The following is a 14,000-nucleotide window of genomic DNA, read 5'->3' as shown; positions in this document are numbered from 1 at the left end:
TTTTTGTTCGGCCTCCAGTTAGCCGGTAACGAATTGGCTGGCTTGTAGGGCGGAAAATCGGAAGCGACTCTCATCTCCACTTTTTTTCATCGTGGGCTTAGCCACTCGCCCTAACTACTCAAGTAAAAGTAGGCCCTTTAGCACTCGCCTTAATTAAGGAGATGGAGAGGAAGCAGCCTGGTTCGAGCACCAAAGACCTTCCAGCTGGGGTTCTCCGCTCCTGCTTCCATCTCCATCTCATTCCGAGGGGACCGGGTAGATCAAGACTAGGAGATAGGATCCCCAATTCGATGGACGAGAAGAAATGGAATCAATACACTCGATCCATTGCTTCCACCCCTCTCCGATGCAGCCAGCCCGGGACCCGGACTCGGATTGAAGCCACTGTAGTTCAGATACAGCCTTACGACTGACTGAGTGAAGGTTGGTTGGGAATATTTCGCTTTACTTAGATGATAATCTAAAAAGGCCCCATTAACTTAAAAAATAGAAATCATATCGAAACGATCGGGTACGACTGGGAAAAGAGAGACTGTCTGGGGAGCAAGCTACGGCTTCAAAGCGCTTACGTAGGCTAGTAAGGTGCGTTAGCCAGCAAGCAGCAAGCAACGACCTATTACGTTACGTGAACACATTTTTACGAGTCCCGTGAGCCGGCGAGAAGAGTTTTAGTCTTATAAAAGCATTGAAGGGATAAGACTAGTCTAGAGCCAAAGTAGCAGTAGGCATAGAAGCTGTCTTAGGACCGATACTAGCTCTTTATGTCTAGCCTGTTGCTGGTAGCTCTATGCTAGCAAGAGCTAGCCGGTCTCAAAAGCCTAATTCCTGAAAGAATGGTATTCGCTAGCCTTTCAACCATCGACATATCTGTTCCCCGATCCTTCCACACCCGAGCAAACCAAGTCACGTTGCAGGACCTGCTCTCGCATTTCTTTCATTAGAAAACTCCAGTTCGTGATCCTTTGTCTTCAACTAGCGGCTTTGATCTTCTCTTCCCGATTCCTATACCATACGCATCTATCCTCATTTAGAGCAATGCTGTGTCCATCTTCTTGAACTAAAGGACATACGCAAGTTTCAAGTCGAATTCCATATCCATCCCACAGACAATTATGAACCAAAAAGAGCAGGAGCAGGTTCGGGCCCATCTAGCTCAGCTTTTTATGGCGAGACAAGACAAGCAAAAGCCATAGGGCTGGCATTGAATGGTACACCCCCTTAGCTCGTTAGGACAGGGAGTCTTAGTATTCGTAGCACTCATAAGAATAGCCTCGTCAGATAGAAAAAGATTGACGCTACCCTTTTCTTTATCTTTTCCCCTTTGCCCGTTTTTGACCGAGAAGAGAACCCGCTATATCCCGGGGAAGAAAAGTCTGTATCCAAGCTATCCCAGTCGTGAATAAGGAAAGAAAGACATTATGGTCCGTAATAGATAAGCAGAAAAAGTTGCTATTAACCAAGAAGGGGACCCCCAGCTTTCATCTATCCAAACTATGCTAGGGTAATTGTAGTAGAAGCTAAGCCAATAGCGTTGGGCTTTCATCTTTAAGAGCTATCTTAACTTAAGTAAGGGACCAACTGATTGAAGCTTAAAAACACGTCTTTCCATTCATATGATCCCATTCAAGGGGCTATGCTAATAGTAAACCAAGCTTTATCCGCGCCAGGATAGGATGTTCACTCATCAATCGATCATATTTGCCTTTCTTCTTTCTAACTCTTCCACTAAGATTTGAAGCAGATGGAAGAGAAGGCATTTACTGCATACTGGGGTGCTTTCTCCCGATTACTTATTAACAATTTCCTTCCACCAGCGTGTTAGTATGATTTTTTCTTACCTACTAAAGCAGTCAATCACGCTATCCTTCCTTACCCTTCAACCAACCCCTTCGATTCCGTTTCTGCAGCAGTATAGTTTATCGCCCCCTTACCTTGATGCCTACAGCTCAATTTGTTTTCCAGTAGTGATGGCAAGAATCCGCGAAAAAATGTTATTTATCCTTTTTTTTGTGTTCTTTCTGAATGGAGCTACACGAGGGAAAGCTCAGCTTTCTACTCTGCCGCAAAAGGGGGGCCGCTTTCTTCTCTCAAAAAATGCAAGTTCCGCCATCCGGGCCCAGCAAGCAGCAGAATTATGTTCCAAGGCTTCGTTCGTTTCATTCCAGCAAAAGCAGTATATGGTTCGAAGCGCCTTGTTCCATCCGGCGAGAATCCCCTAAATTCTTTTACTTTGAAAGGAAATACACCTCTGTAGGAGGCCTAAGACGAAGAAACGCAGTTGCTCGATTGAAAGGTGAGGACGCAGAACTTCCCTTTTGGCTTTCTTCCGCTAGGAAATTGGACTCTGACTGAGTGTGGATGACCGACTTGGCATTCTCAGCCGGCCTCCTTGCTACGTTGAAAGAACACAGGGAGTGGAGCGGCCCGTCTGAGTACATAAGAGATTGTTCCCCAGAAGAGGTTGTTGGAGAAGTCCCCGGATAGGCAGATCCGGATAAACGAAAGGGGCTTGTCCTCACTTACTTGAGCAAGGAATGAAAGACTCGCTTGCTTAGCGCAGGACGGAACAAGAAAGGAAAGAAAAAGAGAAAGACCCATTATTCAACTAAGAGAAAAGCAAGTAGCACAATCCCCTCACCTAGGGAGAAGACCCCTTCTGATTCTTGTACGTATACTAGATCTGTCTGGATTGGATCTACTAGAAGAGGCATCACTCGAGTGATGCCTCTATTTATGTAGGCAGGAGGAGCGACTGGGCTCTCTCGATTCATAGCAACTGGGAGAGGGGATGGCGGAACTTCAACCAGTACTTGTCTGGCATGGCCGGTTTAATAATTCCTTTTAGAGATAGAGCTAGAAGCGCGGTTAAGCTATCACGCTTAGTGACATAAACAAAGAAGCTCCCTGGGGCAAGGAAAGTTAGCCACCTCTTTCACCCTCGGAGGGGTTTCCTTCGATAGAGGATTGGGAAAGGCATTACTACTATATTACTTGGCAGGTTTCATCATTCTTCGGATCGATGTGGGAAGGGCGCTTTCCACTATATGAGCTAGGAAAGCCCGTCTTTTGAATGAATTAACAAACCTTTTCCCTCCTTGGAGTGAGATCATCACGAGAAGGTTTTAGAAAACCCGGGATTTTCGCTTAAAGACCGATTTATCTCCGTAGACTCAGAGAAAAATCGAATCGTTTTGACCTGGCTTAAAAAGACGCGATTTACGAATGAACAAAGAAGAAGCGAAGCGGGGAAGCCCCCTAAGGAGATAATTGCTATGTCTGTCGGAAAATCGTTATCTACGCAATTACCAATACCCAATAGATTGAAATCAAGGAGAATATGCCCCTTCCCTTAAGCTAAGCCGCCCACCTAAGTCCTAATCCTTCACCAAAGAGTGAAATCGTATCCGCCTCTCAGTCAGTCATCGCCTAATCAATCCTTCGAATCCTATCGGTCAGCGCCTAGTCTCTTTCTAAGTGCTCGAAGTCGGCTAAGGTTCAATGCTTTTTGGTTGCTGCTTTGTCCCTCGTCACCCTAAGATAGGACTTTGTTTGCTTTCTTTCCTGCGCGAGTATTGTTGTAAGGTGGAATGCTTTCCAAGCTTTCGGGTAAATTGGCTTTGCCTTGAGGTCTTATATTCCGTATAGTAAGCCCGGTTGGTATATTGTTGTATGAAAAGGAGTCGATTACCTATTTACCCTAGTCCCGAAATCCAACTCGATCTTAGTCTTCCCGCCCAGCACGTATTCCTAAAGTGGTCGATGTAGGTTATGGGATTGCGCTTGTAGGACAATTTCCGTATCGCCTTTTGGTTAACCGGCTTTGTTTGGGTGCATCCAACATGCTGAAGTTTTAGACTTTGCAAACCTCGATAACCACCCGCTCCTCTTTGAATGAGGAGCTTCACTCTTTAGAAAAGACAGACTCCCACTCCTAAACAGAGAAGAGCAAGGTGCGTAGCGGAAATCCAGTCTTTTCCTTCTTTCCCATCGGGATGTCTGTGCAAGCCTGTCTCTTTTTAGATAGTCATTCCTTTCTTTCCTTTGTTAGAGAATCACCCCTCTCTGGTCTGGTAGGAATTCCCTCTCTTCTGTAGTCATGCCAGGGAGTGAGGAAAGCCGCTTGAAAGCCAGTACGGTACCACTCTCTCCGCTATAAGAATGGGGTAAGCCGATCCCATTCATTGCTTTCAATCGGGGTGAAAGAAAGGCTAGTTAAAGGTCTTTTCGATAAATGACGTCGTATCTCCGGTCGAGTGGAACCAAGGCTCCTGGCCGATTTAAATTGAATAATAAAAAAGATCCTCTAAATAAGATAAGGTGAGACCTCATGCTTGTAGCTTCTCTTCTTGCTACTCGCTACTAATAAAGAAATGGCGTGATATAAGATCAAATTATCCCTGTATCCCCCCCTAAATCAAGATGAGATGGGCGGGTTCAGTCTGATTTTCAAATGCCGTTGACTTCGACCTTTAGCGATTCGCCCCTGAACCTAGAAAAAAAAACCTATGATGCCTTCCTCCCTTCGGCTTTCAGAGTTTTGAACTAAGCGGACTTTGCATTGGCAGCTGAGCTTCTTCCGATCCTCACTCAGGCAATCAAGGAAAGGGTCGTGAGGATCCCAACTCTGAGAGGAAGCCAACATTGACTGACTTTCATGGTTCAGATTCGACAAAAAAGAAGAAGAACCAACAAGATAAGATCGAGCGGTCTCTGCTCCTCTCTAACTAAGAGGAGAAGCGGAACTGTCTATGGACTGCCTTGCTTGATCATCCTATCAGTCATGGTAACGAATTGAGTATCTCTTCTTCGGTAGCTGGTTTGACTGTTTGTGATAGAACAAAACAATAGCAAGATATATCGTAGTAAAGTAGAGCTATAGACTGCATGATTGGCTTGTAGGAGAAAGAAAATAAGGATTCGGGACAAGACGGAGATGCAAGCTTGTCTGCTATTGGATGTTCTAGTTTAGCTCGCGGATTGGTCTTCATTGCGCACCATCCGGCTGGTAAGAAGTTGAGATTGTTCCGCTAGTGTTGCTTGGTCAACAATTTGGAGAGTTTGCTTTTCTTTCATCTTTCTAAGAGCAGTCTGTTTGATCAAATCAGGGATCAGACCGCTCCTGGTGTTCGAACTAGTCATTAATGGTCGGCTTCATTGGTATCCTTTCGGTATGCGTTGCGAACACTTTCATTTTGAGCGTCTCATCTTCTCTAGAGAAGCGAAACTCGAACGGATAGAGCAGATGGTCCAACTACATAACTTTTTATTTTTCATTACTTCTATGGTCGTGCCTCGTGGCACGGCAGCACCCTTACTATTGAAATGGTTCGTCAGTAGAGATGTTCCCACTGGTGCCCCTTTTTCCAATGGGACTATAATTCCTATTCTTATCCCTTCATTCCCTCTTTTGGTCTATCTACATTCCAGGAAATTCATACGCTCCATGGACGGAGCAAAAAGTGGAGTCTTGGTCAGAGCAAGCCGCCCTATTCTATTACCAGACATAATTGGGAGAAGCTCATCCGAAACTAGAGCTGGAAACGCCTCATTTCGTTTCGTTCCCGTTCTTCATTTCCTTCTTATCGAATCCAAGGGGGACTTCTCATATTTAGAATCTTTCTGCGGTGTGCTCTGTTTACTATTCTTTCGTACTCTCTTCTCTTTACCACGCGATAGGTCAGCAAAGCGTGAGCGGGCGCGGAGAAGGAAACGCCAAACACTTCGGCCTAAGCCTAACGGGAATGAGCAACAACGAAATGACAAGATGGGGTGCTCCGGGCACCCCCATTTAGAAAGAAGGGTCGAAGGTTTTTGGCCTGTAGCTTTCCCCGTCCCCCTTCGTCGGGTGGTGCTTGTGTGGGGGGTGTGCCACCTGAACCTGAAATCGGGCTTGAAGCTCTCGCCTTACCAACGAGCCGACAGCTGATGGCTGTTGGTCACGACTACCACCAAAAAGCTCCAATGAAGATGAATATTTCACATTTTGGAGTGTGCATCTGTATGTTGGGTGTTCTTCTGTCGTGCGACCCGGCGGCTTATGTGCGACCTGTGGCCCACGCCTCCTATTTGTTCAGGGCGGGCGGCGTGAACTCTGACTCGATCCGGGTATTCAATCCCGCCGCTGAGATGCTCAGTTGACTCCTTAACCTTGATAGGAAGATGGCTTATTCAATAATTCGTGCATAAGGGTAAGGAACTTTGGATGAACTAATGCGAATGGGTGTAAGCCTCGCTGCTCGGAAACACCCAGTGCTGACCACACTGAGAGACACGAAAGCGCAGGTAACGCCAGTTGGCGAAGTGGCGTTAAGCATCCCTAGCGGTACGAAAAGAGAGGTCGTGATGATATCATATACGTCCGTACCGCTCCTCGTGGAGTAGATCCCGCATCCAACCAAGTCTTTGACCAGGGAACGGGAGAATTCCCACTACCGCTGGAAGGCCAGCCGGGCCGTGAGCGCGGTGGGAACGGGCTTCCCAAAAAGCCAGCCCCGGGCCGGGGTCGGCATAGAATGAAGGGGACGGCCCTAATGTTGTTGTGTTGGCAAAGCCAACTTCTTGGGTTGCGGGCGGAGAAGAGCGGACGTGGGGACTCAGACCGGGGCGCAGCGTAACTAAGAGAGCCATTCCATTTAGGGCGAGACAGAAGACAGGACGCACTCTTTACGTAGATAGAAGGCATTTCTCTATAAAAGTATATCTCTATCGAAAGAGTGAACCGCTAACTTGTAAATGGAGTAGGAGAGCCTTCCTAGGATCTGTTTGAATTGTGGCAATTGGGGCCTGGTAGACTATTGCAGACCTTGTTCGTCAGTATGAGCTTATGCTTCACCTGCACGACATGAAAGAGCAACCTGGACAGTCTATTCTCCACTTATATTCTTTGTTGTCCTATGTATGTTTTTTGGAGATTCTTCCGCTCATGCTAAGAAGTTTCTTTACTCTCGCTCTCACTGATGATTTTTAGCCTGCTCGAGCCTATTTACTCCATCGCAGCCCCTTGCCTACACTGTATAGTGCTGTTGCAGAACTAATCTCTTCAGAGACTTCACTTGGAACTATGAAATGACAATGAACTTCATTAGTGAGGGCTACTTCTTCTATTATACCTTATTCTGGCTCATCGAATTCCTGTTACTGAAAGAAGCCTGGGAATTGAATTCGAGACTGTCTCACTCGGCCTCCTCGCAAGAACACACCTAAAGGTAGTCAAACCCAGTCTAAACCTCAAACTCATTCCAAGGCTGCTGCTACTAATGAGGATTCTTCTGAGCCTTCCTTTGAGTTAGTTAAAAGCCCTTCTCGTCATAAGCTGCTCCTTCTCTAAGACATTTTGCATTTGTCCATCTCTAGCCAAAGCTGTCCTAATCCTCTTGTCAAGCTGGGCTAGGCTAGCTCTCTTATTCTGGATTGGCCATTATTAGAATACCGGTACAAGCCGTTAGGAGAGGCAGATCAGTAAAAGTATCTTGCTATAAAGTCACTGCTACCTTATTCAGTCTATCCCGGCAGTGCCTGAATGGGAGTCTAGGCTAGCCAGTGCATCAAACTTTTTACTGAAATAACGACTTTTCCAGCTAGATCGGACTAATTGTTTTTATTACCGGAGGCATAATGATAGCACTCAGCGGTTCGGGAACTCTGCCTATCTCAATCCCGGGATGAGAGAAGTTCAACGGGCAAGGCCGGCTTTGCTTCATATGTAGCGGATCGGTATTCTGCTATTCTCTCTCGCTTGATACCGGACATAGAACCCTATCTCGATCAACCCAACTGTCTAACCTTTCTTTCACATCACAGCTATCCACTCTCCTTTATTTTTTTGAAAGTCAATCTTTTTTCGACGCTGGGCTTTAGTCATCCTAGTTCTACACGGGAAGGGAAGAGAATGACCAACTTCCATTGTCAATCCCCAAACGGAAGCATCTGGTATTGGTTCATCTACCTTGATCTGCCTTCCGAGTGACATGGAAGACTGCCCCTTTCAAACTTCTTAGCTCAGAAAGATTGGAAGATGAAAGCTATCTCATTCAACATCGGACTTGTTGCTGTATTGATTCCCACTTGTTGAAGCTCTATCTGGTACTCCCTTGCGCTAGAAGCTCTTGCTAGATTATCCGACATTGACTCGCTATAAGAAGATTGTCCGAATAGCATAATTATTCTCTATGTGAAAATAGTGATTGATAAGGGCTATCAGATAGCAATGAGTGGACTGGCAACCTGTACTTCTTTCTTTGACAGGCATTGCTGGTCCTAGGTCTGGTTGGGTAAAAAAGCTGGGGCATAGCTTCTATTGCTGGCTTGTCTGCCCTGTCTCACTTATAATTGAGGACTTTTGCAGCGATATGTCGATCAAAAAGTCACTCCATTTTGACATGCCTATCTTTGACTTTGAAAAACGAGTGGAGAGCTTTTCCCCTATACGGAGATAGACTATCCTGATTAGATTAGGAATTTACGTAACCGGTAGATTGGATTTCCGGTGGAAGTCAACAAGGACAGATTCCTGTTGGCTAATCGAATGGAAATCCCATCTCATTTCCGATTTGACTGCCTAGACTGAGCAAGCAATATCTTTGCTGTCTCCTAGTGGAATTAGCAGACTCCGACATGAACTCTGAAACTCTGATTGCTGTTTGAAAGGGTTGACATAGATTGCTATGCTAATCCGTTCTCTGATCAAGAAAAAAAAAAAGGGATTGAGATCAGTCTGTCAATAGCATCAATGAGAGAAGAAAGGACACTCTCCATCATGCAATGAGAGAAGAGAGATGTACTGAAAGCATGATCTCTCTTACTTCTCCAATAGAGAAGGATAACCAAATCCTTCTCAATTGTTTCACTGCAGATAGCATCCAAAACTCGGAAATGTAACAAAAGTCAGATGCGGAACACATGCAAGATTGCACTAGTCACAGAGAGAAGACAGCCAATCCAATAGAGCAAGCAACCAGTCACAGCAAGGAAAGCAAAGAGAGAAGCTAGTCACAGGTAAACATGCACTGTCTCTAAGCTCGATTGACTGGCCTAGTTTCACTCGGAGATAGAGACCAGTTACCGAGCCAGTCAGATGCTTGCCTGGCCTTGTCTAACTCCCCAGTTTCACAAGCAAGCCAGGCAGATCACCTTGTTCAAGGATTTCAGAGCGAGTACTTCCAACAAAACGTCTGCCTAGACAGAGCTTCCAACCACTTGGACCCGATGATACACCTGCAGGTCATCCTCTGTGAATCTGCAAGACAGGGAGAGAAAGACATGCCGGACTCACAAGAGAAAGACAGCCAATGCAGTCAGTCAGAGAGAGATGGGAATTCTGCTAACTGAATTCGGAAGACTTGCTAGTCTAAGAGAGATTGGACTCATGCTTCCGGGAATCTCAGTAGTATACCAGGAATGCCCTATTGAGCGTCATGCCTGAACTCATGTTCCGGAGAGTGCCTGTCGGATCACTTATGCCTATGCAAGGAGAGAGCACCGCTAAGGGAAAGTTCAATCATTGGGAAGGTCAGACACAAGAAACCCGAACTGCCTGAAAGGTAACTAGCTTGTCGTCTTCTTTCCTCAACCAGTGACAGGCCTCACTATCTACTGGATTTGGTCTACCGGGCAGCTAGATCGGACTGGTAGCATGCTGAGAGTCCTGTGAGGAAGGTCTTCCAAGAGAATGGACCGATTCGAGATGTGACAGCGGGTCAGTCAAGAAAGCTGCCAGTTCTATTCTACGAGCTGCTTCCAAAGGTGAGAAAGCCTGTTTCTCTGAGCTAGGACACATGCCCGGAAGAGAATCCGAGGTCTATGATGCCGAACCGACATCCCTGTTTGGAATAGGATTTTATTGAAAGGGACCGGCTAACCACTCGCTCTCTCAGTCGAGCAAACCTTTCGCTTTCCTTTGACTTGCGGATACTTCCTTGCGAATAAATAAGGACGGACTATAGTGCTACTGCTAGAGGGGACTCTGCTAGGCTTGCTAATTCGATCCTTGTCCGATACGGCAGCTGCTGGGTCTCCCCACCTCTCCTAAACTTCCCCCGGTCTTCGGCCCGAGCTGTATGAGGCAGAAACTCGCCCCACGTACGGTTCGGAGTCCGAGCCCCACCCCATAATGGTGCGGCTTAGGTCAACTAACACAAAGAAGATACAGTTCACTCAACGATTGCCTTTGGGTTCCGAACTCCATATGGGGAAGGAGCGTTGTTGTTTCCGAGGTCTCGATCATTTACATGGACCCACTTCTCATTCCATTTGTGGGAATTTGATGATCTATAAACCGTCCCTAACGAATGATCGCCTCATGTTTGAGCATGATGAATCACTTCGTGCCGACCTGTTGCCACTAAACTTTCCGGCCTCATATGAGAATGGAAAACTGGAGAATTTTCTGCATCGGTGGATGAAAAATCGCGAACATAATAATTTTGGGTTGATCATGTTCCCAGAAAAAAGATACTTTAGAGAAACAACGAGCACGACTGAAGTGGCTATACATACAAATCCATTTACGGATAGATATGCTTCGATTGGAACTGGAAGTTCCAGAACAGGCGGCTGGTATACCACCATAATGAAACTGCCTTTTCTTTTTTTTATTCGGATAGGATTTATGTTGGCTTCGTCGGGAGGCTCGCGTAGTTTGTTACGTCAGCTCCAAAAGGATGAGTTGCGTTGGAATCGAGAAAGTTCCGTGGAATTCAAAATTGCATTAATAAAAGGAGTCTTCAACCCTCTCAATCAATAGAGGCTAGATCGGACTAAGGAGAGAGACGGTTGAGTACGGAAGCGAAAGCGGAGATATAGGCTAAAATGCCCAGTGAGAATACTGACATGGGTAAGGAGAAATCCGAATGACTAGTGGCCATAACTCATTAAGCAATCTTAACCTTTTTCGCTTAGCCTTTCCTCTTTGACCTGTGCCAAACTCTACTCTTGCTGTTGCTGGGTGGAAGAATTCATTCAACCTCAGTCGGCTCTTCTTTCACAACCAATTCTCTTCCTATTTGTTTGGGCAAAGCCTAAACCGTACTCCTAGTCGGGCACTCACTCTCTTAAGAGAGGGGTAATACTATAAGGAAAACAATAAAGAGATATTCATTAAAGCAATAAAAGTAAAAGCGGGTGAATAAAAGACAAAAAGGCCAAGCTGCAATAGCAATCCAGGAAGAGCGCACCTTATTATCCTTTCATAGAAGAAAAACTATAAAGAAAGGGCATAGCTTCTAATAGAAGATAGCCATAGCCCATGTATTTCAGTTGCCAGATCACACTAATGAAGTACACACCCATGCGGAACTAGTCAGACTTGGAAGCCTTACGACTGTATGAAGTGAGGAATTTATGATTGCCCAGTGAGAGTCATATTCAAGAGCATAAAGCGACTCCCTTTCCCGGCGGATTAGCTATTCCTGTCCTGTCTTTGAGCCGACCTTGCCTGCTGGAGGTATGATTCCGATCTTTGAATCGAATTTGATCTTTCGTCTTCAAGTGAGGGCGACGGGTGGGGATACTTTTGATCTTCCTCCAGAGCCACTGTTTCTGTCATCGGGCTTCAAGCGGGTGTTGAGGCTTATGGTGAGCACATGTACGACAGAAGAGGGAGCAGGAGGAGAAGCGCTACGGAGAACAATAAGTTCTTAAGTTTAAGGATTCATTTCTACCAGGTGATGTCGAAGCGGACTTCTGAAATAAGTTTAAGAATCTGAGACAAGGTTGTTTTTATTTTTCAATCTCTATGAGAGAGTACATGGAGGAGTTTAACCTATTGTCTCTACGATATAGAGTGAAGGAGGGAGACAAGAGGCAATATTCGAGCTGACTTTTTCTGAGCACGAATTGCATTTGCGTTTGCTGGACAGCGTAGAAGCAGCATACCGTATTGCTTTGAGGGTCGAAGGACCTACTGGTTGGTTCAGCCAAGAACCAGAAACCGAATGAAGGAAGCGAAGGTCAGAGTCAAAATATGCCGTGGAGAAGAGCTTACTTACTTATGAGCAAAAGGGGAGTAGCGGAGAGAGACGTTCCCGAAAGGCACCTATCCGTGGGAGACAGAAGATTAAAGGGGAGCCGACTATAAGACAGATAAAGGAGCAGGCTGGAGCGGGGCTTTAGGAAGAAGGGGGCCGGAGATGGACTTGGATGATGGAAAAAGCGGTCTTCCTAGCTTGCTCCAATGCTTGGCTTAGTGAATCAGTAAATGGCAAATTGCTAGCGATCTCAGAAGCACAAGGAAGCAGAGGAAAGAAGGCCCGCCAGAAAGAGGGGGTTGGAGACCCCGGGTATGAAAGATACTCTTGAAAGCTATCGAAGTGGACAATAGAGTGCTTCTTCTTATGAAAAAGCCCTCGATGCTGTGTGAAAGAGCCAAAATGATTTAGCGTTTTAGCGTGGAGAGAGGACTTACGTTAGGGTGAACAAACGATTTCAGATGCTGCGACCATGGCCTGATTTTACGGAGTTCCGTATATGGATTCTGAAAAGTGAATTGAATCCATTTGCTGATAGATAAAGGATAGGAACCTACCTATCAGAAGAGGTTTTCACTAGAATACGAACAAGATAAGAGGATGCCCCATTAGAGGTAGAGGTTTTGGAAAATGGGGTTTGAACCTACCCTAGTAGGGGTGTGAGGGCTTGATTGAGAGTTTTTTGCTAGGATACTTGATTTCCTTCAAAGCGATACTAAAACTACGGGTTCAGTACTCGATGATGGTATTCTTCGTTTTTCAGTTCAGTATTTGACTAAGTCCTCGGTACAACTCTTCCTTTCCACTCCTGACATCCGCTCTGAAACAAGCTTGGTGTATGGCGCACCGCAATCAACGGATGTGAGTGAATGCATTGGCCGGTTCTCATGCCTAATGTATAAGCCGGAGGTCCCTCCTGACAACTGTCTTTTTTTCCGTTCACTCCTCACTCTACTAACGCGGGGTAAGTTATTATTTATATCCGACTGCCGGTGTCGGTACCTACGACTGTGGAATGCTTTTTTTATGTTATTCAAAGAGGAACTCAAAGTCTAGTTTTACTTCAGCCATGGTGGACAGCTTTCTTCCTTTTCGAGGTGTATTCAGTGAGCATCATCGGATGGGGCAGAAGATGCCGCAGTGGATTCACGCCTTCTCTCTGTTCCTAGAGTGTGATCCTTATTGTATGCGACAGTTCGAGAGATCGGTGGAGCTACTTCTTTACTTACCTGATAGGAAGGACAAGATGGAGTTTTGCCTTCACTTTCCGAGCTACCAGATACTAGTGCCTAGCGGAAAAATGGGAGTTGGATTGAGGAATGTATTACAACTCCTAAGTTCTCTATCTCTTTGAATGGGAACTCAATGGCTACTTTGCTGGAGAAAGGGGATTAAGGCAAAGGGACCCTCTCGGACCTTACCTCTTAGTTCTTGAAAAGGTATGGAACCGAACGAAAAGAAGCTGGATATACTGGATAATGGAATAAGGTATGCTACTATATCTACTGGTCCTAGGTATGCTTATGGAGCTGCTTCAAGCTCTCGACCTGGTTAAGATGCTGCCCTTGATTCTGTCACTATAAAATCTACACCAGGACCTGTGGAACCAAGCTAAGGTCACTAGTGAATCTACGTATGGAGCTGGGCGAAGGGGTGCTGGTATGGCTCTAGATCACGAAGGAATCCGCCTATCGATCCGGCTAAGATGATGCCTATGATGCTGCTGGTACTTGTGATGCATCACCCATCCCGACGTATGGGTATGGTTTTGCTACTGTAGACTATGGCTCCGATCTACTGGTGCCCACGCCTCCGCTTCTCCCGCTCATGGCCATAGGTATGTACCCGGACGGGATACTCCTGCTATGCTTATGGGTAAGAAAGTGGTGCTACTGAGATGTCTCTATCTGTACGAGATGCTACCCATGCTCCTATCTCCGCCCATGCCTTTGCCTTTACCATCGATGAGTATGGATCCTGCTCTTCGACTGGAGCCAAATAAAGTCTTTAAGGTGCTGGGTTCCGATCATCTGGAAC

The 14,000-nt window shown here is 45.9% G+C and overlaps 1 protein-coding gene across 1 annotated transcript; it reads left to right on the top strand.

Annotated features, from left to right (window-relative positions):
- The first annotated feature begins 163 nt into the window (after positions 1–163).
- On the top strand, positions 164–13,779 carry LOC114171268 (cytochrome c biogenesis CcmF C-terminal-like mitochondrial protein). The gene is given in 8 exon segments (XM_028056405.1): positions 164–5,828; positions 5,831–6,136; positions 9,035–9,152; positions 9,220–9,382; positions 9,631–9,741; positions 9,978–10,104; positions 10,107–10,710; positions 10,712–13,779. Coding segments are annotated over 8 exon segments (2,124 nt in total). The 5' UTR covers positions 164–5,170; the 3' UTR covers positions 10,749–13,779.
- The last annotated feature ends 221 nt before the right edge of the window (positions 13,780–14,000 follow it).

Source organism: Vigna unguiculata, unplaced genomic scaffold (genome assembly GCF_004118075.2).
Source record: "Vigna unguiculata cultivar IT97K-499-35 unplaced genomic scaffold, ASM411807v1 contig_158, whole genome shotgun sequence".
Classification (NCBI taxonomy): Eukaryota; Viridiplantae; Streptophyta; class Magnoliopsida; order Fabales; family Fabaceae; genus Vigna; species Vigna unguiculata.
Note: the sequence above shows the minus strand (reverse complement) of the source record. Positions and strands in the feature narration are given on the sequence as shown.